The sequence below is a fragment of the Eulemur rufifrons genome, chromosome 6 (assembly GCF_041146395.1).
Source record: "Eulemur rufifrons isolate Redbay chromosome 6, OSU_ERuf_1, whole genome shotgun sequence".
NCBI classification, from domain to species: domain Eukaryota; kingdom Metazoa; phylum Chordata; class Mammalia; order Primates; family Lemuridae; genus Eulemur; species Eulemur rufifrons.
In genome coordinates, this window is record NC_090988.1 from 4,398,810 (window position 1) to 4,426,160 (window position 27,351).

General features: G+C 40.0%; 1 protein-coding gene and 1 pseudogene across 1 annotated transcript; one reads left to right on the forward strand and one right to left on the reverse strand.

The window, feature by feature from the left end:
- Positions 1–557: 557 nt before the first annotated feature.
- Positions 558–1,379, reverse strand: LOC138383654 (zinc finger CCHC domain-containing protein 9 pseudogene; annotated as a pseudogene).
- A 19,931-nt stretch (positions 1,380–21,310) lies between these two features.
- PATE2 (prostate and testis expressed 2) lies at positions 21,311–22,546 on the forward strand. Its single transcript, XM_069468630.1, has 4 exons — positions 21,311–21,362; positions 21,493–21,516; positions 21,879–22,019; positions 22,338–22,546. Exons 1-4 carry the CDS (start codon positions 21,311–21,313, stop codon positions 22,544–22,546), a joined length of 426 nt encoding a protein of 141 aa, XP_069324731.1.
- Positions 22,547–27,351: the final 4,805 nt, after the last annotated feature.

The window sequence follows — 27,351 nt, forward strand, 5'->3', positions numbered from 1 at the left end:
GCAACTTGAAGGTCTACTCCTGTCATATTTTGCATTTCAAGTGTTATCTTTTTTTAAATAGCAAGTGTGTTTTTATTCAATATTTTAAAAATACAGACTTTGTGGCAACTTATAAATTTCTACTGTAATAATAACAATTTACTTTGAACTTACTTTGAACCAAGAAAACAATATAACCAAAAATTCATTCCCCAAAATCAGCAGTACCGTTTGTTAGGGGTGGTTTACATTTATGCATACTTTTGCTTTTAAAAAAGATGATTGTTACAATCAGGTATATAACCACTTAGATATGTCTAAGTTCTGTTAAAAAATGTATTCTTTTAGAAAATCCAATTTAATCATCTCATTCTTTTTTCTTCACTGATTTTCTCCAAACAGTGGCAGAAGTACTCTTTGATGGACAGAATGTAGAAAACTGTTTTAGACCATCCCCCAGATCATACTGATATCTATAATATAGGCTTGGCTCCAAGGAAATCTAGCTCTTATGAGTGAAGTAGGTGCACTTTAGAAAGTAACAATGCAGTGCTAACTAACAATAGTGCTAGTCATTATCAAAAATTAACAATTTGAGGTATCTATGCTTTGGGTTTCTGTGGTTTAGGTGCATCCAAAACTTCTTCATAGTCTGCACTCATTCCCCTTGCCCAGTGACCAACTGTGACCATTCCATCTGAATTTTGACTTTCAGGGCAATCTTTCTTAAAATGTTCCACAGAGCCACAAAGTTAGCAACCACCACCATCAGCATAGACTCCTTTGGGATTATCAGGACAAGAGCTAGACAGGTGTCCCATCTCCCCCCCCATACACACAAAAAAAAAAAACATTTTGCAAGAGGAAATTCACCAACAGCTGGGTCTACTTTGGCCTTACACTTGTTTATTTCATGCTTTGTGGACCAACACCGGTAACATATTCTAGTGCCCATATCCTGATTTTCAAGTGTGGCTGGGCAATCTGCAATTCCAGGTTTTCTACAATGGAATTGTAGAAATACTATTGCATTTTTTCTTTGCTGCTTGTCTTTTTAATCGTCTTCCTTCCTGTCAACTATCTTTCTTTAAAGCAACTGCAATTTCTTCCCTTTCTTCCTGAATGTCTGTTGCTGTAATGTCCCCATTGTGAACCATCTGTGAGTTCTGTCTTAAGTATTCCATGAATCCATTCACATCTTCATTTAAGTACTCTTTTTCTCTTTTTATGTTTTGCTTGGGGTGCATCATTTTTTAGGGAGAGCCTGTTGGTTTCAACTTGTTTATGCTTTGGTAGGTTTGGCTTGTTCCCTCAAAGGACTCCTTCTTCCTGTCCTGCCATGGTGTCGCAGGCAAGGGTCTCTTGTTGCCTGTGGTAATAACATGTGCCCACCTGGTCATAGTTTCATCAGAGATACCTTAGCAGTACCATCCTGGGGGCTGGGGGCTTCATCCAGCTATGCTGTGTGGGGTTTCTCACCTCACAGGAATCCTCCAGAGCAGCTGAGTTAGCTTAGGTGGCCAGAGAAGCCCACCTTCTATGGCCTCAAGTGTTATTACCTCGTGCTCTTTTTTTTTAAAGACAGTATCTTGCTCTGTTGCCAGGGATAGAGTGTAGTGGTGTGAGCACAGCTCACTGTACCATCAAACTCCTGGGCTCCAGTGATCCTCCTATCTCAGCCTCCCAAATAGCTGGGACTACAGGCCCATGCCACCATGTCCAGCTAATTTTTCTTTTCTCTTTTTTTTTTTTTTTTTTTGAGACAGAGTCTCGCTTTGTTGCCCGGGCTAGAGTGAGTGCCGTGGCGTCAGCCTAGCTCACAGCAACCTCAAACTCCTGGGCTTAAGCGATCCTACCGCCTCAGCCTCCCGGGTAGCTGGGACTACAGGCATGCGCCACCATGCCCGGCTAATTTTTTCTATATATATTTTAGTTGTCCATATAATTTCTTTCTATTTTTTTTTAGTAGAGACGGGGTCTCGCTCTTGCTCAGGCTGGTCTCGAACTCCTGACCTTGAGCGATCCACCCACCTCGGCCTCCCAGAGTGCTAGGATTATAGGCGTGAGCCACCATGCCCGGCCTTTTTTAAGTTTTTATTTATTTTTATTATTTTTTTTTTATTTCAGCTCATTATGGGGGTACAAAAGTTCAGGTTATATATATTGCCCATGCCCCCCCATCCCCCCGAGTCTGAGCTTCAAGCGTGTCCATTCCCTAGACAGTGCTCATCGCACTCATCACGTAGGTATGCACCCATCCCCTCCCCCCCATCCTCCCCAGTCAGAACTTCAAGCGTGACCATTCCCCAGACAGTGCGCAGCGCACTCATCAAGTAGGTATATACCCATCCCCGCCCCCCAGCCCCCTAATTTTTTCCATTTTTTATAGAGAAGAGGTCTCTCTATGTTGCTCAGGCTGGTCTTGAACTCCTGGCTTCAAGTAGTCCTCCCACCTGGGCCTCCCAGAGTGCTAGGTTACAGGCATGAGCCACCATACCCAGCCAGTGTTATCTTGTGTTCTACCCAACCCGAGTTTTTTGGTGGATCGCTTAGTCCAATTTTGCTTAGATGTGGTTTAATAATCCTCATGGTTCCCTGAAATTCACAGAACTCAGGTCAAGAAACCTGAGGCCATCTAAAATACAGTATGTGGAAGAAAAATCCTATTTTTGCAAACCAAATCTTTTACAAAATTTATTATGGAAAATTTCAAACATATTCAAAAACTACAAAATGGAATGAAGCCCAATGAATTCAACACCCAGCTCCAGGAATTATTAGCTCATGACCAATCTTGTTGCTTCTATATCACTGCTTGCATATCTCCTCTTGTATTTGAAGCAAATATCAGGCTTCTGAAATCTACAAATATCATCTTATCTCTGGAAAATAAAGGATCTTTTAAAAGCATAACCATAATACTATTATCGTACCTGAAGTACTTAATGTATTTCCTTACTATCATCAAATATCCAGGGTTCAATTTTCTGCTTGTGTGGTGATTTTTGTATTTTTTAATTTTTTTAGTTTAGTTGAACTAGGAGCCAGTCAAATCACATGTTGTGATTGGTTGGTGTTTTTTAAGTTTCTTTTATTCTTTAAATTCCTCCTCCATTGTTTCCCCTTGCAATTTATTTGTTGAAGGAACTAGGTTGTTGGTCCTATAAAGTTTCCTATAATCTGGATTTTGCCGATTCCATCTAAGTGGTGTAGTTTAACATTTGATTGCAACACAGCTCTCTTCCACATGCTTTCTCTAAGTAGGTGAGTTGGTTATTAACCCATCAGCATCTTTATCTTTAAATTCAAATAATACTTTCTTTTTTTTTTTTTTTTTTTTTTTGAGACAGAGTCTCACTCTGTTGCCCAGGCTAGAGTGAGTGCCATGGCATCAGCCTAGCTCACAGCAACCTCAAACTCCTGAGCTCGAGCGATCCTCCTGTCTCAGCCTCCCAAGTAGCTGGGACTACAGGCATGCACCACCATGCCCGGCTAATTTTTTCTATATATATTTTTAGCTGTCCATATAATTTCTTTCTATTTTTAGTAGAGATGGGGTCTCGCTCTTGTTCAGGCTGGTCTCGAACTCCTGAGCTCAAACGATCCGCCCACCTCGGCCTCCCAGAGTGCTAGGATTACAGGCGTGAGCCACCGCGCCCGGCCTCAAATAATACTTTCAACTGATTATATTGGCATGTTTAAGTTAACCACTCCTTTATGGTTTTTTTTTTTGTTGAGACAGAGTCTCACTCTCTTGCCCAGGCTAGAGTGCCGTGGTATCAGCCTAGCTCACAGCAACCTCAAACTCCTGGGCTCAAGCAATCCTCCTGCCTCAGCCTCCCAAGTAGCTAGGACTACAGGTATGCGCCACCATGCCTGGCTAATTTTTTCTGTATATATTTTTAGTTGTCCATATAATTTCTTTCTATTTTTTTAGTAGAGATGGGGTCTCGCTCTTGCTCATGCTGGTCTTGAACTCCTGAGCTCAAACAATCCATCTGCCTTGGCCTCCCAGAGTGCTAGGATTACAGGCGTGAGCCACTGCTCCCGGCCACTCCTTTATGTTATCTTTGCTTACTTCATCTCTTTGTTGACATTTTCAAATAAACTCCTTCAGTGGGAGTCCTCTCTTATCTGACTCTAACATTTTCAGTTCTTCCCTGTCTCTAACATTTTCAGTTCTTCCCTCTTTGCCTTCCCAGTACTGCGAGAACAATAATAGTGGCATAATGAATAGCAAAATGAGAGTAAGCAGCTTTCTCTCGACACTGCTGCTCCCTGTGTGAGCCTTCTAGTTCATCATCCTCTCCCCTGTTTCACTGCTCAATTGCTCCTTGAGTCCCTTCATTCTGGATTCTGTCCTTATCAGTATATTCAAACTATACTTTCAAAGTTTGTCGGTGATCTTCTTAGTAGTCAACACCAATTGTCCTGCTCAGTCCTCATTCTTATTTGTTTATTTAGAGACAGTCTTATTTGTTTATTTAGAGACAGTCTCGCTCTGTTGCCCTGGGTAGAGTGCATGTGTCATCATAGCAACCTCAAACTCCTGGGGCTCAAGCAATTCTCCTGCCTCAGCCTCCCCAGTAGCTGGAACTATAGGTGCACGCCACCGTGCCTGGCTATTTTTTTTTTTTTTTTTGTTAGTGGAGACAGGGTCTCACTGTTGCTCAGGCTGGTCTTGAACTCCTGAGCTCGAGCAATCCTCCTGCCTCAGTCTCCCAAAGTACTAGGATTACAGACGTGAGCCACCATGCCTGGCCCTTTTTTATTTTTAAAAAGAATATTTGATAATCCATTTGGTAAGTATTTATTGAACACCCATGTTAGGTACTGTGTTATGTGTTGGTGATTTAGTAATGAATAAAAAGACACAATTTCTGCCCTTGTGGAGATTCTAGTCTGATAGGAGAAATTGACATTGATCAAACAATTACAAATTATAGTTGTCCCTCAGTAATACATGAAGGGTTGATTCTAGGACCTCCACATATGCCCAAATCCCCACATACTCAAGTCCTGAAGCCGGCCTTGCAGAACCCACCTATACAAAAAGCTTGCTCTCCATATACTCAGTTTCGTATCCCTGGAATGATGTATTTTTGATCTTCCTGTGATTTTAAAGAATCCATGTATAAGTGTATCCATGAGGTTCAAACTCATGTTCAGGGGTCAACTGTATTATAAAATTAAAGTTGTGTTCAGTGCTAAGGAGAGGAAAATGGTTCAATGAGAACATCTAATAATAGGAAGGTTTGACATAGTGTCACTGAACCAAGAGTTGGAGGATAAGTAGATGAAAGGATGTAGAGGGTAGAGATGGTGCTGAAAGGAGTTTACTAGGTAGAGGGAAAAGCATATGCAAAGGTCTATGGTGGTGGAAGCCTAGAATATTCAAGAAACTGAAATAAGACTAGCAAAGAGACAGGTGGTAGAGATGAGACTGAGCGATAGGCAAGGGCCAATCATGCAGGTCCTATAGGCCAAGGCAAGGGATTTGATCTTTGCCCTAAGAGCTATGGAAACAAGTGTTTTATGTAGGGTTAGGATATGTGTGACATACTTAGGTTTGCGTTTGAAATTATCCTCTTAGCTGCATTGAGGAGCATGGATTTGATGAGGACAAGATTACATGGGAAGTCCAAATGGGAGTCAGTTACAGCATTCTAGGTGGAAGATGGTGGTAGTTTAGGCTAGAATGGTAATCGCCAGATGGCAAGAAGGGGACAGTGATATTTAGTGGCTAAAACCCATGATGACTTGAGCATGGATTGGCTGGAGTTGAGAGATGAGAGATAGGTTGTGGATTATTCATAGGTTTCTTGTTTGTGCAGCCAGATGCTATTTTCTGAGATAGGGAATATTGGAAGAAAACCATGTTTTGAGGCAAAATTAGATTTTTGGCATCTTGAATTTGAGATGCCCTTGAGACATCCAGATGGAGATAAAAGCAGGCAGCTGGAAATCTGAGTATGGAGCTTAGATGAAATGTATGGCCTGGTGATATGGACATGTGACTCATTTTCATATGGGTAAGAATGAAGTCTTCCAAGGAGAGAGTACAGAGTGAAAAGAGAAGGCAGCCTATGTGGTACTAAGCCTGTTCACTACCCTCTCCTTGAAATTCTCATCTGCTGAACTCTGAGACTACCTTGCCCTGGCTCTCCTCCTGCCTCTCTCCTGCTTCTCAGCTGTTGCTATAGCCCAAGGATTGATCCTTTTCTTTTTTTGACCTTGGAGGACTTAAGAGTTTTATTGCTTCCACTATCCATTTTATGTGGAGTAATTTCAAAATCTGTACTTCCAATTCTTACCTCTCTCCTAAGTTTGTAAAATCTATTTTAGCTGCATACTAGAATGTGTACATGGATATCATTTCATCTTAACAAATACAAAATCTGAATATTTATTACCAATCTTTCAGCCTTGTGATTCTCCTATTTCTGTCTGTGGTACTATCATTTCCCTATGCTCTCAACACTTAAGAAATAATTTTTTACTCTTTCTCATTCCGATATATCTAATAATCATTAAATTCTGTCAGCTATTTCCTAGTAAAAGCTTCATTTCTCTCCCATTTGCTTTTTACTATTAATTGCTAATTCAGCCCTAATTATTTCATTCTTGGAATCTTTCAGTAACACATTTCATAATATGGGAAGATATGGCTATCAAAAGAGAAAATTACAGAAAATTTAATTTAGAGATCTAGTTGGCCATTATTTGTGATTCTAGAATCAGGCAACACCTCATCCTATAAAATAGAATGAATGTTCAGATCAGCTGAGCAGAGAAACTTGGCTTTATGGACAGAAAAGGGCTGAAGAGAGCAGAAATGGAACACAAAAAAGATGGGTTTCAAAGATACTTTCCTTGTAGGGTTCAAACAGGGAACTTATCATGCGCTTAGGTAAACTGGACCCCTTCTGATTGATTGGTTGATGTGAATCTCCTGTTTTTGGAAAACTGGCCATTTCAGAGTTTAGTTTGATTATGTGGCACCTAACATGAGTGACTCCATTTTGGTTTGGTCTGGTCTCTTGGGGCCTCGTGCAGGAGGCTAGTACAAACAATAGCCTCCGATAAACTTTGTTTAACATGGCATAGTAGGTAAAAGTATAGGCTTATATTATGGTATTATTATCTGGGCTCAAATTCTGGCTCCTACTCCCTAGTTTGTGATAAGGGCAAGTTACTTAGCCTCTCTTTGACTCAACTTTCTCACTTATAAAATGGGGATGGTAATTGAGATATTGTGGTTTTATAATAAGCTATATTAATATTTAATGTTTGCTCTGGTTTCCTGGTACGGAGCTCCTAAAACCTTTGAAATCTCTGGAATGATAAAAATGCTTTTTGAATGCCAGTGAGATGACTGGCTGCAGGATTAGGGCAACTTTCAGCTCCACTCCCTGACTTCCAGGGAGGAGAGAGGGACTGCAAGTTGAATTGATTGCCAGTGACCAATGATGTAATCAATTGTGTCTACACAATGACGCTTCTATAAAAACTCAAAAGGACAGAGTTCAGGGAGCCCCTGACAGCTGAACACATGGAGGTTCCTCAAGGGTACAACACCCAGAGAGGGCATGGAAGCTTCATGCCCTTTCCCACATGTCTTGCTTTGTGCATGCCTTTCATCTGTCTATTTATGTGTATCCTTTGTAAAATCCTTTACAATAAGTGGTAAATATAAGTAAAATGTTTCCCTGAGTTCTGTGAGCTGCTCTAGCAAATTAATTGAACCCAAGGAAGAGGGCTTGGGAGCCGCCATTTTTATAGCTGGATGATCACAAGTATAAGTGACAACCTAATACTTGTAACTGGCATTTGAAGAGGGGGACATTCTTTTGGGACTGAGTCCTCATCCTGTGGGATCTGACCCTATCTCTAGGTAGACAGAATAAGAATTGAATTGAACTAGAGGACACCCAGCTCTTGTCCACTGTAGACTTGATTGCTTGGTGTGTTGGAGAAAATTTCCCACAAATATGGTGTCAGAAGTGTCTTGAGTGGTGTGTGGCACTAGAGTGGAAAGAAAAAGTTTGCCTTTTTCTTTTGCAAATGAATACAGCATCTTTTATAGGGTTGTGGTGAGAATTAAATGAGAAAATGCATATTACCATGGTGTCTACCAAGTAATAATAATACTCTATAGATATTGTAAAAGATGGTTATTCTTTATTCTTACTAGATGAATAGCTCCCTGCCTTTCCATATATCTCTCCTGGCTCAATTCATTCTCTACATCATTGCCAGAGAGTCTTACTAAAACTTTGATCAAGTTATTCTCTTTTTTTAAATTTTTTATTTTATTTTTTATTTCAGCATATAATGGGGGCACAAAAGTTTAGGTTATGTATATTGCCCATGCCCCCCCTGGCCGAGTCATAGCTTCAAGCGTGTCCATTCCCCAGACAGTGCGCATCGCACTCATTATATAGGTATCTATAATTTGTATGCAACACAGTGAAAATAAATTTAACTACAGACATCATGGATAAAGCTCATAAACATAATGTTGAATGAATAAAGAGATACACTAAAACATAAACTATGATTTAATTTACATAAAGCTAAAAAAGAGGCAAAACCATTCTATGGTCTTATCTTTAGCAGTTTGTGTAGTTGTTATATTTGGGGAGAAGTTAAGTTTAATAAAGGGAAGATGATGTGTGTCAGGTGCGTTGATTCTGAGTACTGGTAATGCTTCATTTCTTGAACTGTATGATATTTACTAGGTATGTTAATTTTGTTACCGTCCACTCAATTTACACTTATGATTTTTTCTATGAATTTTCCAATCTAATCTAAATTTTAAAATTATTGGCATGATAATTTTAGGGTCTTTTTAATGTTCATATGTCCTGTAATATCTACTCTTTTATACTTGATATTGGTAATTTGGCATTTTTCATTTTCCCTTGATCAATCTTGCTAGAATTTTATCAATTTTATTACTCTTTTAACCATCTTTTGTTATTTTGTTTGTTTTTAATTTCATTAACTTTTGTTTTTAAACTTATTTTAAATTTATTTACAATCCTTCTTTCTTTGGTTTTATTTTGCCATTTTTTGCCAGCTTTTTGAAAATGATGGTGATCTAGCACCTCTTATATTTTCCGGGGTACAGCTTGAGCCCATCCTCCGAAGTGAGGTATCACAAAAATAGAAGAATAAGCACCACATGTACTCGCCATCAAATTGGCACTAACTGATCAACACACGGTAGTAATATCCTTGGGGGGTTGGGAGTGAGTAAACTCACAACTAATGGATGTGGTGAGTGTTTTAGGGGGGGAAGGGCACGCCTCAAATCATGGTTTGGGTGTGGCAAAGTCATAAAATGTAACCAAAATGTTTGTAGCCCCATAATATCCTGGAAAAAAAAAAAAAAAAAGATGGACATCACTCTGTGGCAATCAAAACATTGTCCAGCAGAGGGTGCGCGAGAAAGTGTTTCAAAGGCCAGACTTGCGGTTGAGTCCCCATCCCATGGAGGAGAACTCCCATTACTGTTGGCTTAAGACCTTAGCTCCAGCCATTGCAGTGTGGCACCATTACCATACGCACCAGTTATCTCAGGTGTGTGATTTGAGGGAGGGTGGGCAAGAACATCAACTCGTTTTTATGTTTCTACATTATTTAAAGTTTATAATATCTATATATTATTTTATAATTAAAAATTAAATATAATATATGGATGTTATAAAACATATAATAATATATGTTATATATAATATATTATATGTAAGTATATTATATATAAATATATTACATATCAGTATATTAATAATATATAATACAATAATTATATTATTAATAATTATTATATAATTTTATATATTAATAATATCATATATTTTATGATATTAATATATTATATTATTTTATTATTAATATAATGTAATTGTAATAATATATAATTATATATAATAATGTTATATAATATATAACATATATAATATCTATATAACATATAGATATTGTTAAACATATTTACAAATAGGAAATATGATTTGGTTGGGAAATGATGCTGCATGACTAATTTCTGAACGTGGTTTTCAATTGTACCAAGACATTTTGCCTCAAGCATAAAATATTTCCTTGAGTAGATTCAGACTACTTTTTAAATTTGCTCTGTTCTTTTTTTTTGTTTCTAATCTTCCATTCTATGAGGGTATAAAGATACCTTTATGCCTTCATTTGCTTCTGGCTTTGATTTGCCTTATTCTGACTTGTGACATTTATCTCTACTAATAGCTGACTTAATCCTTCTAATTTAAATTCCCAGTACATGGGAAAATCCAGGCTTATAATTTCCTACCAAATCTATAGGTCTGTGGTTTATGGATTTGTCTGCAGTTGGGTCAAGGACCCACTCTGCTCTAATCAGCCAGGGGTCACGGGCTCGTGTGGTGTGGGACATGGCTGTGAGATGACATGGACTGTGCACAGCACACATGTCCTTAGAAGACCCAGCAATAATGGGTGCCACTTTGTTGCCAGGTCCTATTCTATGGCTTTTTCCTTTGTTGTCTCCGCCACTGTTTTAACCTAGATATTTTATATGAATGTTTTTTCATACATGAAGGCCTTTTCTTTTTCATTTCAAAACCATTAAAAAATGTACTTCCCAAATCCACATTATTGGAACTTTTTTCAACTATTGTTAAACAGTCAACTACTAACACCAAATCTTTTGCACTCTTACACATAGCTATTGAGAACAATGCCAGAAATCCCAATTTGAGCAATGAGTGGTAGATTTTATGGAATAGAATATTATACAACAATAATATTGGAGCACATCTTGCTTCTTGCTATAGGTGAGCCTCAGTAAAGTTCATTCATTTATTCAACAAATTGTTCAACTCTGTGTCAGGTGCTCTCCTTGGTGTTGGGAATAAAAAGATAAGACACAACCCAAGCAACCAAGACGCTTAAGGTCCAATGTGGGAAGTTTTAAATCAGCAGTCTGCAATCTTTTTATCCACTGTAAAATGTATAATGAGTGGCATTCATGCCAGATCACATTCCATGAGTGTATCAGGGTCACACACAGCTGTAAGATATAAGTCCCCCCTTTTCCTCCCCTTTATGAATGCATGCCAATTATTTATGAGGGGGGTGCTATTTTTATAGATGTGATTGTGATGGCTGGAGAGGTCACTAGTAACATTACTAAAAGTATCCAAATTGCAGTGACCTCAAGCATCATCCCACATATCCTAGAAATAATGCTTCAGGTCCCAAAATTTTCATTTGTAAAACAACCTATGTGGTTGGAGATACTTCAAGAAACACTGTTCTTTGGATTTCCCTTCAGAGCTAAGACCAGGCTATGATGTTTGACAAAATTTTACCAAAGTCTGGACTATCCAATATCAAATGACAATTCAGGTGAGTCATCAATAGCTTCCTGTGAGTAGTTATTTTTCAGAAGTTTTCCATAGCCTGTCTTCCAGGGTGGGACAACAGGTAAAGTTTCCATCCTTCTGGACTGGTGTGATCTTACAATGTCCTGGGAACAGACATTTGGGCAAAAAGATACACATCCTACAGAAGTTTGCACAAAGGGGTCTCCACCATAGACTGGAGATAAGGCTTGGCAGTCTGAGGACTCAGAGAGGACACTGTTATATTGGGCAGAGCTTCGAGAGAAACCTCAGTATCTAGTGATGTGTCCTATAGAGCCATGGCCAGAAATAACACCTACAGTGCCTGTCTACACAGTGCTTGCAGTGGACATTACTCTCCCGTGGGGTGGAGAGACTCTGGGACCTGGCGAGCTACACAGAGTGGGACCTGGGTTGGCTGAGTTGCCAAGAAATTTGGAAAGGGACTGGATCCCAGACTGTGGGCTGGCTGCTTTTGTGAACTGAGGAGAGATACAAGCAAGAGCTCTTGATGGCTATTTTCCCAAAAGCATATGAACAGGCAGAAAATGCTCATCTAATGGCAGAGAAAGGAAATATGTATATTCATGAAAAGAGTCAGAGAAGAAAGGGATGTTTGAGTGTGTTAAAGTTTATTCTTATACTCTTCTACTTGCATACTGTGAAACACCATGAGACACTGAGAATAAATTCCCCCTTTTGTTTGTGCTAGTTTGATTGCTACTTCTAATACTTGCAAACAACAGAATCCTAATTAACATTCTCAAATTGATTAAAAACTGCCAGCCAAATGGTGTGATGGAATGCAGTCTGATGCCTTATAAGAGTCGAGTTGCTGGCATCCTAGAAGTGACTTGCTATGTGACCTGGATGTAATCAGAGTCACCTCTTGTATGCACTCGAGTATGAGGGTTGAGAAAGAGTGGGATCTGGAAGATAGCTTATAAACTGACAACTTCAGACATGCAGTGTTTTGTTGAAGAAGGTATGTTCTCTCCTAGGAATAGAAGGAAGGCCTATGGCATTAAGGGTTGGGTTGAGACTTGGGTCTGGAACACTGGTTGTTTCAGCGGTTTCTTTAGGTCTCAGCTAAAATCCTGAGGCAAGCTATGAGGCAGGATTTTGACCTTTGGTTCTTGCCACAAAATGCTGAAAACTTAGTGTTTTCAGTGGGTATAGGGCCAATGCCTGAGAAGGAAGATTTGAACTGTGACTTGGGAACATCACCAAGGTGTGGTGTCAGGTCCTTTCAGCAGGGAAAAGAAGGAGAGAAACTAAATGCATACAGATTGTGTGCGTGTAGATGTAAGTACAGAAATGATGTCATTAATGAGTTCAGCTAACATCTATGAGGATTTCTGATGTTCTTGGCTCTGTGCCAAGCTCTCAAGATGTATTATCTTGGCTGGGCGTGGTGGCTCACACCTGTAATCCTAGCACTCTGGGAGGCCGAGGCGGGCGGATCGTTTGAGCTCAGGAGTTTGAGACCAGCCTGAGCAAGAGCGAGACCCCGTCTCTACTAAAAATAGAAAGAAATTATATGGGAAGCTAAAAATATATATACAGAAAAAATTAGCCGGGCATGGTGGCGCATGCCTGTAGTCCCAGCTACTCGGGAGGCTGAGGCAGGAGGATTGCTTAAGCCCAGGAGTGTGAGGTTGCTGTGAGCTAGGCTGACGCCACAGCACTCTAGCCCGGGCAACAGAGTGAGACTCTGTCTCCAAAAAAAAAAAAAGATGTATTATCTTGTTTGATCCTTATTACAGTCCTAAAATACTATTTTCCTTTCTGGTTTTTAGATGAAGAAATCAGGGCACAAAAGCCATACAGCTACTAAGTGAGGAGATAGAGATTGAAGCCAGGAAGTTTACTTTAAAAACTTACTCTTGATATCCTCTACCCTCACTGTGCTCCTTTTTGCTATACATATTTAGTATTATCTCCTAGATCCAGATCTCAAAACTCAATTGCTAAGAAATAACGTGAATTAGCTACAATTATTGTATCTGAGAGAAAACATGGAGCAGTAAGGCTACAAGAACCTGTATGATTCTATCTGCAAGGGTAGCAGCTCTCAAGCTCTGGCTGATTGTAGCCATGTGGGATTTCAGGCTCAGGATTGGCAAATCTTTTCACGATTAAAAATGCTCCAAACCTGGATATTTATGCGACTTCTTCTCATATTTAATGGTTCACAATTTAAAAAAATCATGTCATGCAGACCTAACAAAGCATATCTGTTAAGAAAATGTGTGACCAGTGTTGACCTCTGTCTTTAACCACTAAACTCAGAAAAAACAGTACTTGGGACTTCACCTTTAGTAGTCAAGGAACAGATAAATTTGCCTGATGCTAAGTCCCTGCATCCAGACCACAGTGCCTTTATGATGCTCTCACTCTCTGCCTGGTGAGCTTGTAGTCTGTTTTTCTCTATTTTTGCCTTAGGCAATACTCCCAGGAAGCATGGGCCATTTTCCCTTTGCTGAATGGACCTCCTCTTAGCTCTTGCTGGCTGGGAACTTCATTCAGCCTGTTGGCTCTTACAGTTTCTCCTCCTGCTCCTCCTGCACATCCCACTGCAATCTGTGACTTGGGGTCTCCTTAGTGTACCATAGGAAGACACAAGGCAGGCCCACTGGCTTTCAACTCTGTCACTCCATTCATGAGCAAGAATGGCGCAGGCAATCTATCCTTGGGGTCTTATGCTGCGGCCTATGCTTTGCCACTGTAGCCACTATGAGAAGCCTCTGTCCAAGGTTGGCACACCACAGTCTGTGAGGGGATCTCTTCCTCAAGTCCCAGTCAGGAAGTAGGGCAAGATTTCACTCTGCTAAATTGTCGACCTCCATCCCACAGCTCACCAGGGGCAAATTAGATATTTCTTCTGTTGCTTCTTTTCCATACTGCTTCCCACCCCACCCCAGCCCTTTCTGCCAGGGCTGGAAAAGCAGAGAATATTTATTTTTCCTTTTTCTAAGTTGTACACATCCACTTTCTAAAGTAGAGTAGACCTGGACATCATAGTCTTGTGTAGCATACACTCTATACCATAAATGAATTTCTAAGTTCCCCAGTTTTAGTTATTGACTTGTTAAAGGAGTAGCTCAAGAGATCTGGCAAGTCCTTTATTTTTTCCCAGAACAATTATCTGGCTTCCAAGGCTATTGTCTTTTGCATAATGTGATTTTTAATGTCAATCTCTGAATATTATCTCCTGACTTTATTTCACTTTCCTTCTGAAATAAATTCTAGTTTACCCCTACACAATAAAGTTGGCTGCTGCAGGAATCAAAAGGAAAATTTTTTTTTTTTTTTACAATTTCTACATTTTTTTCTACACCTTTGCGTGATCTCTGAAAGCCATGGTCCCTGCACATAGGATCTTCTTTGTTAAGCCATATCTATCTTAGCACCTATCAAGAAAGCTAAGGTTAGGCTTAGGATGTCAACTCTGATCTTTATATATTCTTCATGCCAATGTAATGTCTGTTCTTTCTTCCTCCTCTGAAATTATCAGTGAAAATTTTTTAGCATTCCTCTTTAGAAATCTAAGTTTCTATAATGATATTTCGGTGTAAAAGTCATCAGCCATTACTTTTTCCTGTGTGTGCTGAATTCTCAAACTGTGTTGTGTTGCCTGCTTTTTCCTGCCTCTGTAGCCATTTCTCTAATGTCAATACCTAGGCAGAGGATTTTTAGAAAATGAACATGTTAATTTCTGCTACCATCTGTAAAGCTGCTGTGAAACTGTGGACACTGTCTAACAGAAAACCAGAGTTTTTTTTCTGTGCTTGGCTGCCCCTCTGCCTCAGGGCCAACCGCCTCCCACACTTGAGTGGCCTGATCCAGGAGCGACCAAGCCACTACTCACAGGCTCTCTGTGCTTCTTGTTAATCCCCCTTCAGGGGGCTTTTCTTGCAAGTACATTTGAGAGTAAAGGGGATTTGCATTATTATATTCACTTTTATGCCAGTTAAGCACTCTACTTGATGTTCCATGCTAGTCTTAGTTCCACCAGAATTCCTGTTATTGAATTGTGTCTCCCCCAAATTCATATGTTGAAGCCCTAAGCCCCAGTACATTAGAACATGACTGTATTTGGAGATAGGACTTAAAGAGATGATTAAGGCTAAATGAGGCACAAGAGTAGGACCTAATTCAACATGACTGGTATCCTTGTAAGAAGAAGGAGAGATACCAGGAATGTATGTGCACAGAGGAAACACCCTGTGAGGACACAGAGAGGGGGCAGTCATCCATAAGCAAAGGAGAGAGGCCTCAGGGGAAACCAAACTTGCTGGCACCCTGATCTTGAACTTTTAGCCAGACTGTGAGAAAATAAAATTTCTGTTTTTTAAGCCACCGAGTCTTTGGTATTTTGTTATGGCAGCCCTAGCAAACTGATCTGATACAATCTCTATTCAATCTGATCCTCGACACTTCCTGGAATTATTTAGCTTGTGACTCTCAATATAGTAATCATAATTATAATCATCTAATGAACACTTTCCTGTAGTAGACACTGTTCTAAACCATTTTCATATATTATCCCATTTCATCATCACAAAATCCCTTTATGCATTAGTATAATTATTTAAAAAAATTATTATAATTATTTATGTAAGTTTAGTTAATTAATAAGGAAAGGAAGGCACAGAGAAGTTAACTAACTTGGGCTTGATCACATCATCAGTGAGAAGCAGAGCTGGGATTGGAAACTGGATGGTCTGAAGCATGATATTCTCCTGAGGAGATACTGCTGTCACGGTATGGGACTCAGGGGAGAAATAAATATGGGGAGGGCCGCGCTTCTACTGCCTCATTAATTTATTTCTAGTAATACCACAATAAAGGGTTGTATGGATGTTTGAGACTTTACAATGTTACAAAGTTTGAGAATGATTGGTTTAACAAGAGAAATAAAAATTTTAAACTGGACGTTAAACATGCCTATCCCATGGTTCAAGGGACAAGAACATAAAAACAAACACAGAAACAAAAAAAGCCCCATCACAGGTGGTGCCCATGCACCCTTCAGTTCCTAGCTGTGGTTGCCTGTATTCAAGTTCTTGTCTTTTTCTCAAATCCTCCATAATATAAATCCCCACTATCCTTTAGAAAATGTGCCCTCAGTTGGCTACTTCCTGCTCTCAGGAACAGACCTACTTTCTCCCCACCAGTTTATGTTCTGACATATAATAATCCATAGACTATTGCCCGCATAGTGAATTTTTCAGCCATGTATAGGGCTTGTATTAAGGAGAAGATCCTCTATGACCCAAGGGAGAACAATAGGAACAATCTATGGTCTAGAGGTCTTTCTCTCCACCATGCCATTCAAAAGGGGTTTGGGTCTTTGCACTCACTGACACAGTCCAGGATGGTGTTGCTGTGTCAAGTCCCCTCCCCTTTAAGATCACCCATCAACATGAGATATAGATGTCCCTCCTTGGTCTTCCTGGTCATTTAGTAGGGCAATAATTGTATGCATGCACACTTCTGCATACATAACCACACACACATGACCTTACTACTCTCCCTGTTTTAAAACTGGATATTCTTAACTATTCTATTTGAGAGAAGGGAGACAACAAGATGGTTACTTATTCTCACATCACAAATCAGAAAGGTAGGTGCAAGGAGCTGCTGTTCCAGGTGCATAAAAATCTGTGACTCACAACATCCCACCTTTCTTATGCAATTAAAAATTTCCAAGACATCTACTTTAAATTTGTGGAACTTGGATGTCCAAATAGTAAATGGTTTTGAATCTTAAATGGCCTCTTTGACCTAAGGTTGAACATGCTGTTTGTAATAATAGGAACAATTTGTGGTCTAGAAGTCTTCCTCTCTGGCTGTAGTTAAGCAGAGGAGAACTGTTTTTAACCCCACACTTGCTGCACCCTGGTTTCAGTGGGAGGTAGCACAACATTAATTAGAGAGAAAGCTCTTGTTGAGAAAGAAAGGTCAGGAAAGTAGAGACAGGGGAAATACCAGAGGTTGCAATAGTATCACTAACTGAGGCCCAGGAGGGTGAGCAGCACAGGGAATGTGGTGACAGATGCCATAATCATAGCACTTAAGAATTGTGCCCCTTTGTGATCAGGGTCATTCTCTGACTTTGATGTCCTCCTTCCATCACTTGCTCTGGGAAGAGTTCAAGGGTTGCATTTCTTTTATTTTTTTTTTTTTTGAGACAGAGTCTCACTCTGTTGCCCAGGCTAGAGTGAGTGCCGTGGCGTCAGCCTAGCTCACAGCAACCTCAAACTCCTGAGCTCAAGGGATCCTCCTGCCTCAGCCTCCCGAGTAGCTGGGACTACAGGCATGCACCACCATGCCCAGCTAATTTTTTCTATATATATTTTTAGCTGTCCATATAATTTCTTTCTATTTTTAGTAGAGATGGGGTCTCACTCTTGCTCAGGCTGGTCTCGAACTCCTGAGCTCAAACGATCTGCCCACCTCAGCCTCCCAGAGTGCTAGGATTACAGGCGTGAGCCACTGCGCCCGGCCAAGGGTTGCATTTCTGTCCTTCCCAAGGTAGGGAGAAATGAGAGTGCTCAGGATAAGTCCTTTGGGAAAACAAAGGGGGATTGGCAGAACTGACTCAGTATTCTAAATCTTGGAAACTGTGCCTGACTCTGGGCTTTGTCTGGGAATGTTTTCTCTTTTAATACTCCTGGACCACCCCCTACAGGCACTCTCCCAGAGAAAAACTCCTTGTGCCTAGGAACTTGGCATATACAAAGGCTTTTGGAGACTCCCAGAAAAATCCCTAAGAGAAGGAAAGTTTGCAGATGGGGGAAGATGAAAGGAGAGCATCCACAGACCCTTTAGTGGAGCTCCTTCTAGGGAGATGCACAATCCTCTGAATATGTCTTTGGTTACTCTGGGTTGTAGAAGTCTAGGTCTCACCCTCTCTCAGTGAATCAGAGCTTAGCTAATTTCTTAGCTGCTCAGTCATCTGAGAGAAACCAATCTGTTCTGAACCAGAGCCCCTGACTTCAAAGGCCATCTAGAAGGAACTGTTCTTGATCTCCTGCCCACTCCAACATGCAAGCCACATCTGAGCCTTGGTGGCAGTAGACCTTTCTCAGGCTACTCCTGCAACCAACCCCATGGCCAAGTTCTTTCCCTTCCCACGCCACAGCATCACCTGGAGACTCTGGACCACTGTCCTCCCTGGACAGATCACTTCTGAATGTGGGCTCTGCTGACTAAAGCATCTGAGACCTACTCTCTGGCTAGAGGAGTTGTGTGGCTCCTGAGAATCCCAAATACCAAGTCTTGAATTACATTAACCCTGCCCTGTCTTTATGCTTTGGTCTCGGAGAGAACAGATGACAGAGCACATGGTGGGAAGAAAGGGCAGATTGGACAGCACATCTTCCCCAACCCCCTGGGAGGGAGAGATGGCCCAAGATGTCCAAAGCCTGTCTGTGGCCCACACTATGCTACTAAGCTGTAAGAGTGAGAGAGATTGCTAGGTGAAGCAGTTAGCTGAAAGCTGTGGTTGAGTCTGGAAGGCAGGCCCAGGGCATTGGCTTTTTCACAGGGGTTTACCAGGTAACTGGCTCCTGAGTGTCTTGCTTCACATTCTAGGAGGGACAGTGATTTAAGGGGCCCAATTCCACAGTAAAATATTAGGTGCAAAAATCAAAATATCGGATATATCATGTGAACTATGATGGTGCTTATTAACATGAAGTTGTGATATACATCCAGAAATAATATTGGATGAGGACGTGGTGAAATAGTTACATTGTTTTTCTCAGAATTTGGGAAAAAATATGTATTTTCATTTATGTGTCAATAAGTTTGGTATATTTCCAAAATTTATGTCACTTTTATTCTTGGAAAAATGTTCAAAGTAGCTTGGACAAACTACAAGAGAAAGACTTGGGTGAGGTAGAGTCTGGGATTTATACCCATTTGTTTAATCATTGGGTACTTAAGTCATTGTGCAGGAGTGTCTTCCTAGGCCAGGACAAGAAACTTGGAGGCTAAGCATGATGCTTCTAGCTCAGACTCTCTGGATCTTATGTCCATGGATTGCTGCCTGTGTCTCACACATTTCAAATGCTCATGAAGATGGTCCCCATGGAAATTGCTTCCCTGACAATGGTCCTAGCTAGGCTTTTGGGACCTTCTAGCTACAGTGAGATTTTGCTGGTGAATGTTGTCTCTGCCAGGCAGAGAGACCCATTTTTCTTTGATTGAGAGAGCCTTTTCTTCCCCATTCTCCATCTCTCCCCAGTGTCATGTCAGGGTAGACCCACCTGGAGCACCAGCCTAGGAACTCCTGTCCAGACTATAAAACTCCTGGTGCAGTGGAAAGACAATGTCCCACAGAATCAGATAGATATACACTTTGTTGCTCTAGGAAAAACACTTCAACTCTAAGAACTCCTGATCTTCATCTGTAAGATGAGGTCATTTATCCCTAACCCACAAGGTTATTCAGAAAATTCAAAGATGTCAAGTAAGTAACATGCCCAGAAGAATGTCTGACACCAAATTGTGCTTCTGTTGAGCTGTGTGGGGAGGACCTCTATAGTCAAGATTGTGTGAGGGATCATATTTGGTTGTAGAATGTGCCAGGCTCTGAGAATGAGGACCCCATACTCACACTGTGATCACCACAAGGGATCTGCCATTACCACGGCCTGATTTCTCTGTAGTGACTACTAACTACAAGATTAAGGCCAAGAATTTAATCTGGTCAGCTTAGCATTTGGGACTGTCAGTACAAAGACTTTTGCACCACTCCCTGGTGACCCTGGCTTACCCATATCCATCCAATCATGCCATTCTTCTTCTCAGAAAATGTTTCTGATGATCTGATGTGTACAGGGCATGACTCTAGAGGAGAAAGCAGTAAGTGCAATGCCTGGAACTCTGGTGTTCATGGAGCTTTCCTCTTGTGAAAGGAGAGAAACAAAATGCACACTAAGAAGGAAAAGCTATAGCATCACAAATTGGGTTAAGTACTTTGGAGCAAAATCCAGCAGGGAAGGGACAAGGAAAGTGTGGTCAGGGAGTCTTGCCCTCTTAGATATACGGTGGCCAGGAAACACCTCCCTGAGAAGGTGGCAGCTGATGACAGAAAGGGATGACAGGAACGTGTGACATCTTCTGGAGAAAGTAAGAGGAAGACAGGGACCAGTGGGAAAACTCATTTCCAGACCTCTCGGACTTCCCCTCCATGCACCCATTTAACCAATTCACCTAGATCTCCCCTGTTACCTCCTCATAATACCAGTGCAAATATCTCTCACTGTTATCATTTGTAGCCTTTGGTTTCCTTGAAAAAAATAAATGAATAAATCTCAGGGGAAGCCGAGATAGTCTTCTCCTCCACTGCTTTTTGTGGGCTGTCCTATCCATCCATCCAAGTTGTGTGCTACACTGAGCAGTCAGACTATATCTAAAGTATTGGGCTCTGTTCCTGGTGCCTCACCCTGTGAAGGATGCAGCCCCACTGGAGGTGGTGCTGAGGCAAGTGTCCAGGATGGTTATGGTACTTGAAAAGGACTTAACTCTCACAGAGGCTTGGTGACCCAGCTTCCTCCCTCCCCACTCATTCTGAAAGGACGTCATGTGGGTGTGGAGTTAGACATGTTCTGTGTACACAAACAAATAGAAACACAACCAAAGTGAAGAGGACAGAGATTCTATGCCAACATAAATTAGTATCTTTTGACATATCTACTAAAATGAACTGGGGTGTCTGAGCGGGCTGAGTTCCAAGTAGGTGGAAGAACGAAACACAGACAGGATGTACCCTCTTCTGGGAACACTGTAGAGAGGATTCAGGTGGTTTGAGCTGGAATTTATGATTCTGTGATTCTAGTGGGATGCCTGAGGGCAGGTGATGGGAATAAATAAAGCTGGAGCCTTCCACTGGGACCTTCTCAGGACTAGGCTCCAAGATGTTCCGGTTGCTTCTGCTGGGCATATTCCTAGTGCTCTTCATGGATGAGGGTAAGGCTTGGCAGGGGAGGCAGGGACGGATGTTGAGAGAATGTGTGAGGAAGGAGAAAGAGGTTTCTACACTTAGCTTTTGGGGCTGCTGTAAAATAATTTAGGATAATTTTTCTTCTTGTCTTCACAGGAGACAGAGTCCTGACATTGAAATGTACGGTGTAGTTGGTTTATAGTTCTTGGATGAATAACGCCACAATGAGAGGGGACATACTTGATTTCGTAACACAGTGTCTCTCTACCCTCCCTGACTCTACTCCATTCTCCTCCTTCACTACTCTAGGGTATTCTTTCTTCCCTCAGACTTGGGAGAGGGGTCCTTGACTTCTTTGGGGGTCACAGCTGTCACCCAATTGAGGGAGTGAGGGCCCCTGACTGAGGCTGAGAGTAGTGTCAACTTTCTTCTTGTGAGGTTTGCACTGCCCCAATATAAATGTTTACAGGTGGGAACAGGCTTTTTAAAGCAGAATCATTTTCCCTAGAGCTGTTCTTTAAAGCTTCCCTCTCTTTTGTTAGGGGTTCGATTTTGCAATGAATGTAAACATTTTGATGGATACAGATGCCACGGTGGCATGAAACATTGCTGGAAGTTTAATATGTATTCGACAAATAGGAGTTGTTCCACAAATAACTATTACTATAATGATCGCATTTCAGGTAAGTGGGGGTTACAGAGAGACACAAAATATCACCAGTGGTGCCCCAAATCCCTAGAGTCAAGGTTCAGAAGGTATCTGGAGATCATAGGAGAAGGTGGGAAAGTGAGATTTCCCATACACAGACCTGGGTGTGGAGGCTGTGTGGGAGACAGATGTCTTTTGCCTGGTCATGGCTAGAGAGACATAGAGAAGATGCAGGCACAGTTTTGGGGTTCATTCCAGTCTACAGAAAATTGATGAGGATCTGGAGAAAAGCCATTGTTGGGAAGATGATGAGATGAGGCAAACTGATCACATGTGTTTTCCTTCTCTTTAGGGAGATACCTGTTTCGTTACACAACACTGACTTGTGAGCCCTGTGAGGAGGGAATGTTCCAGGTATTCCATGACCTCCTGAGAGAAACATTTTGCTGCATTAATAAAAACAGGTGTAATACTGGCTATGATAATTTAGAGATTACAAGAATATATGGACTACAGCATCAAGATGAAGTAGAGCAAGCTGCAAAACATAAGGATGATTAAGATTTTTGAACCATATCTTCTTGCAGTAGTCTTTTCTTCACCCAATAGCAACATTATATTACATTTTCCCCAAACCTAGACCCTATTCTCTTCTCTGTTCCAGTAGATCTAACCTATGGAAGTTCTGTCTTTCCAGTGTCCATGCTTCCATTAACAGGGAAGGGGAAACTACAGATCATAAAAACCCCAACTCTGCCTTCTGGTTGGAGTCCTTAGTCTTTGCACCTGATACCCCCTGGCAGTCTCTACTTGCCCTTGAGTTCTGATGCTAAACCTGGGCTAAAGTCAGAATGCTAAAGTCTCTTGCAAAGGGAGCAAAGTTTTTCTGTAGAGCTTCTGGAGGAAGATCAGGAGAAAACAGATTGGATAGAAATAGGGACCGTAAATTATAGGAGATTGTGGAAGAAATATTTGGAAGGTGAGTAGAAGAGGTATTTGGAGGAGGGTATAGTGAGGGCTTATATTAAGCAGGAGTTTGGGAAAGTCAATGTGAAATTAGAAAGCATCCTCTAACCTACATGAAAGGCATAGTCAATGTACTAGACATGAGAATCATAGTGCCTGCCACCATTCTGGGGAAACTATATTGACCATAGCTACTTCTGGCCACACAGCCCTAGGCCACCAGGTTTCTAATTATCTTACCTTGATCTCATGGCTAAAGCCAAGTATATCAGAATGGGCACTTGGCTGAGTGTTGGCCAATTACTCTCTCTCAGCATATGCTATCATTTACCCCCCCCCAAACAAACAAACAAACAAACAAACAACTCATGTTGAAATTTAATTGCCAATGTAATGGTATTGGGAAGTGGGACATTTAAGAGGTCCTTAGCTGATGAATGGATTAATGCCATTATCACTGGCATAGCTTAATTATGGTGGGAGTGGGCTCCTCATAAAAAGGATGAGTTCAGCCCAATTTCCTCTTGCTCTGTCTTTCATACTTGCTTGCCCTTCCACATGTTATCATGCAGCAAGAAGGCCCTTACCAGACTCTGGCATCATGCTTTTGGACTTTTTAGCTTCCAGAACCACAAACTAAATAAATTTCTGTGTGATATAAATTATGCAGTTTCAGGTATTCTGTTATAGCAATAGAAAATGGACTAATATAGCATGTGAAAGATACACAGTCCTCAAAAACAATTAAATATTGCCTTTCATTCAGTGTACTCATTGATAAAAGCTGAGGTTTTTTTTTTTTTTATGTATTAGCATAGCCCTGAAACAGAAAATGTTAAGGAGAGATAAGAGTTTCAGATTATCACTATAGTTTTCCTTAAAAAATGCCATAAAATGACAAAAGTTAATCCCTGAATTATTATTGACTGACTTTAGATTTATATATTTTTTATAACCATGTTAATCATCCTATGTATTAGAATCTACAGGCACTATATTTATTTTTTAGTGATAAAATTACATACACATATATAATATTATCCCAGGGTTAGTAATATCCCTCTTGATATCCAGGATTATGACTGCTTATTAGTTTCTACAATATTGTATTTACATAATTAGAATAAAATATTTATATCTACAAATTAATTTGAAAATATTTTCAATATCTATGATGGGATTTCTCCCAAATTGTGTAATGTTAGGATAGAATACTATACTTTAACATCTTGAGAAGTAGAAAATATGGTAGATTCTTTCATTCAGCGTTGGTTAATTAGTTTGAGTAGACAGAATGGAGACACTGGCAGTAGGTTCTAAAAATGAAGTGATTGGCGGGAAAATCACTGTGATGTGTGGTTAGTGTCTAGAATGGTCCCAAGCCAGTCAAATTATGTTGAAACAGAAACTAAGAAGGTTAAAATTAGAGAAGAGATACAAAGTGGTTGGTGAAGAAGGTACCTGGAAGTAGGATGAATAAGACACAGAGTAATACAGATAGATGGAGACTGACTGACACACATTAATAGCTAAATTTGAAGTGAAGATTTATAAACCACTGTGGCAAAGTCCCCAGAGTTGTACCTTAGCCAGAATGGTCCTCCAGGTCCAGTCTTCCTGAACCTGGACCTATCATGTTTCCTGTCTTGGATTTCCATGAGATTCTGACTCCCATATTGTTCCATGTTACAGTTATCGCCACCCCATTTTCTTGGTCCAATTGGAGCAAATATCTGTTTTTTATATTAAAAAATAAAAATAAATGTACAGTAAAGGTAATGGTGAAGGAGACTAGAAGCTGAACAAGTATATTAGTTCTATATTCAGGTCCAGAATACTAGAAGGCCCCTTGTGGGTCCACCACCAAGAAATTTCCCTTGCTTTGTGGTATCCCTACTGTGGCAAAAGGGATCATTGTCAAGGGAGGACAAACTTACTATACGGAACTAACAACCTGGGAGTTTGTAACATTGGGAAGAACAGGGTTTCATTTGTATAAATGTGTAAAATCATAGAAATCCAATATTAAAATGTTCATTTATTAATAAATTATCTGAAAACCACATCTCAAAAGTTTTGTTCTGTTTTTAAATTTACAAAAATTGTGGTTGGATTGGAATATCAGGAGGCAGCCTCCATAATCTCAGTAAACTTCATCTAGAGACATTATATGATCTGGGGTTTAAAATTTGACCTAATTTTTTTCTATGGACTGAGCCCTAAAGTAATTGCTGAAGGTTTCAAAATGTTCTCTGAGAGTGTTAAACATGTATCTGTGGATTGCCTTATTTTAAGCTGGTAGAGTGCTGCTGATGGTGACAAAGAAAAACTGGAAAAAAAATTACTTGTACTATTTTCAGCTATTTGGGTATATATTTAATTGAGGTTTTAATGCAGATTTGCTGGGGCAGGGTAACCCACCCACTGGCCCTCAGTCATGGGAAACAGCCCCCAGGAAGGGCATTGTGAGCAGCAACAGAAAAGAGGCTGAGCCAGGAAGGTCAAAGGTACCTGCCTTAGAGTTCTTGGGTTGGTTTTAAGCTTTTGCCTGGGACTATGAAGGCAGTACTGTGGACTTTTTGTTAGGACACATTGGAGGCAGCAGTGTAGTTTATGAACCCCCATAAATCCTTTTATAAAAAGACAAAACAACTAGGATAGAAAAGAAAAGTACCATGGACAAAATCAGAGTCCACTAGGCCTAAGTCCTCAAAGATCTCAGAAATATAGGAATATGGCACTAAAATTCCTTTGGCAAAATTACAGCTTGATTCCTAGGAAGAAAAGAACTAATAAGCATGGAAGGGATATTGAAATTAAAATCATCATCTGGCAAAAGTCATTCTAGGAATTAATTCAGTCAAAAAACACTAATGAATGATAAACTAGTTGGAGAAAGTGGAAAGATAATGGGACATTCACATAGTCTGAAAGAATCTCCCCACAAAATAGTTAGTAATCACAAAGGGAAAATGAGTAATTTTATAGATGAGACATCATTTTAATTGTGAGCAATTAACATCACTAGTATCTCCAGCATGAGTTCCATTGGAAAAAACAATCACTAGTAATAAGATGGAACAAAATCATATACCCCTATATATCATGCACTGAGAAGAACACAGTACCACTTCTGTGATATTCTTGCCAAAGTTCCATAACCTGAATCTAATCATGCAGAAACATTGTGCAGATCTAATTTGAGGGGAATTCTACAAAACTCACCAATAATTATTTAAAGTATTAAGGCCATGAAAACAAAAAAGGACTGTGGAACTATTCTAGATTAGAGGAGACTAAAGAGACATGGCAAATAAATGCAATATAGTGATCCTAGATTGAATTATTTTGCTATGAAGAATGTTACTGTGAAATTGATGAACCTTGGATGGGAGGCTATGAATTACATGAAAGTAAGAAAAAAATTCTTTGTACTATTAAAAACAGTAGGGCTTCAATCTAACTAAGATCAATCTAAATTATATGATTTAGTTGAGAGTTTGGCTCCATTAAATTCTATTTGAGAAAAGAAAAAAATATATAAAAAAGATTAGAATTGAAATGGCTAATGCTTATGTCAGGGCTTGTAGTAAAAAAAGAGAGAAAAAAAATAATTGAGATGGCTAGAAACCAAAAAATATTATGTCAAGAGATATGTTCAAAAAAGACTTGTAAAAACAATCCAGAAATGACTACTGTCTTCTGGCTTTTGGTTACAGTGTGGAGAGTTGGGGAAAACAATGTTTCTTTTTGAAATAACTACAAAAATGGATAAGGTAATAAAAGTAAAATATTTTAAAATGGTATTGGAGGTTTGTGGATTCAGAGTAAAAAGAATCCTCAATTCTAGGAAGGAATGAGCCTTCCCTAGGTGAGCAGAGAATAGGAACTTTCTTCCTTGAAGACATCTGCTAAACCCTTTCACAGTTGATAGAAAAACAGGCTTATAATGGACAGACTTTGTTTGTACTAAAACCAACTAAAGCTTCAAAATAGTCCTGACCCTGCTCAAATCTGATTTGATCTTGGATATGAGTTCCTCAACTTAGTTGATCAACAGAGGAAGGAGTATGCTTGCTCTAGGGGAAGATAATGCATTTTTAATGTTGGGAATATAATAAAAATTTATGTGACAAGTGAAGAAGCAGGAAAATGTGATCTTAATCTAGAGTAAAAAACAAGCAATAGAAGCAGACCACAGACAATCCAGATGTTGGAATTATGAGATGAGGACTTTAAAATAACTTTTAAAGATATATTAAATAAATGAGAGAAAAACATGGATAAGATGAAAAGACGAAGAATTTCAACAGAGAAATAGAATGTATTAAAAAGACCCAAATGGGGGAATGACCAGCAATATGACAGAATAGGACTTTCAAGTGCTTTCACCTTGCAGA

Bases quoted from the DNA above. Each gene is read 5' to 3' on its own strand.
- PATE2 (XM_069468630.1), top strand. From the start codon at position 21,311: ATGTTCCGGTTGCTTCTGCTGGGCATATTCCTAGTGCTCTTCATGGAT. The intron at 21,363-21,492 runs GTAAGGCTTGGC...TTGTCTTCACAG, and splicing joins AGTGCTCTTCATGGATGAGG to GAGACAGAGTCCTGACATTG. The intron at 22,020-22,337 runs GTAAGTGGGGGT...CCTTCTCTTTAG, and splicing joins CTATAATGATCGCATTTCAG to GGAGATACCTGTTTCGTTAC.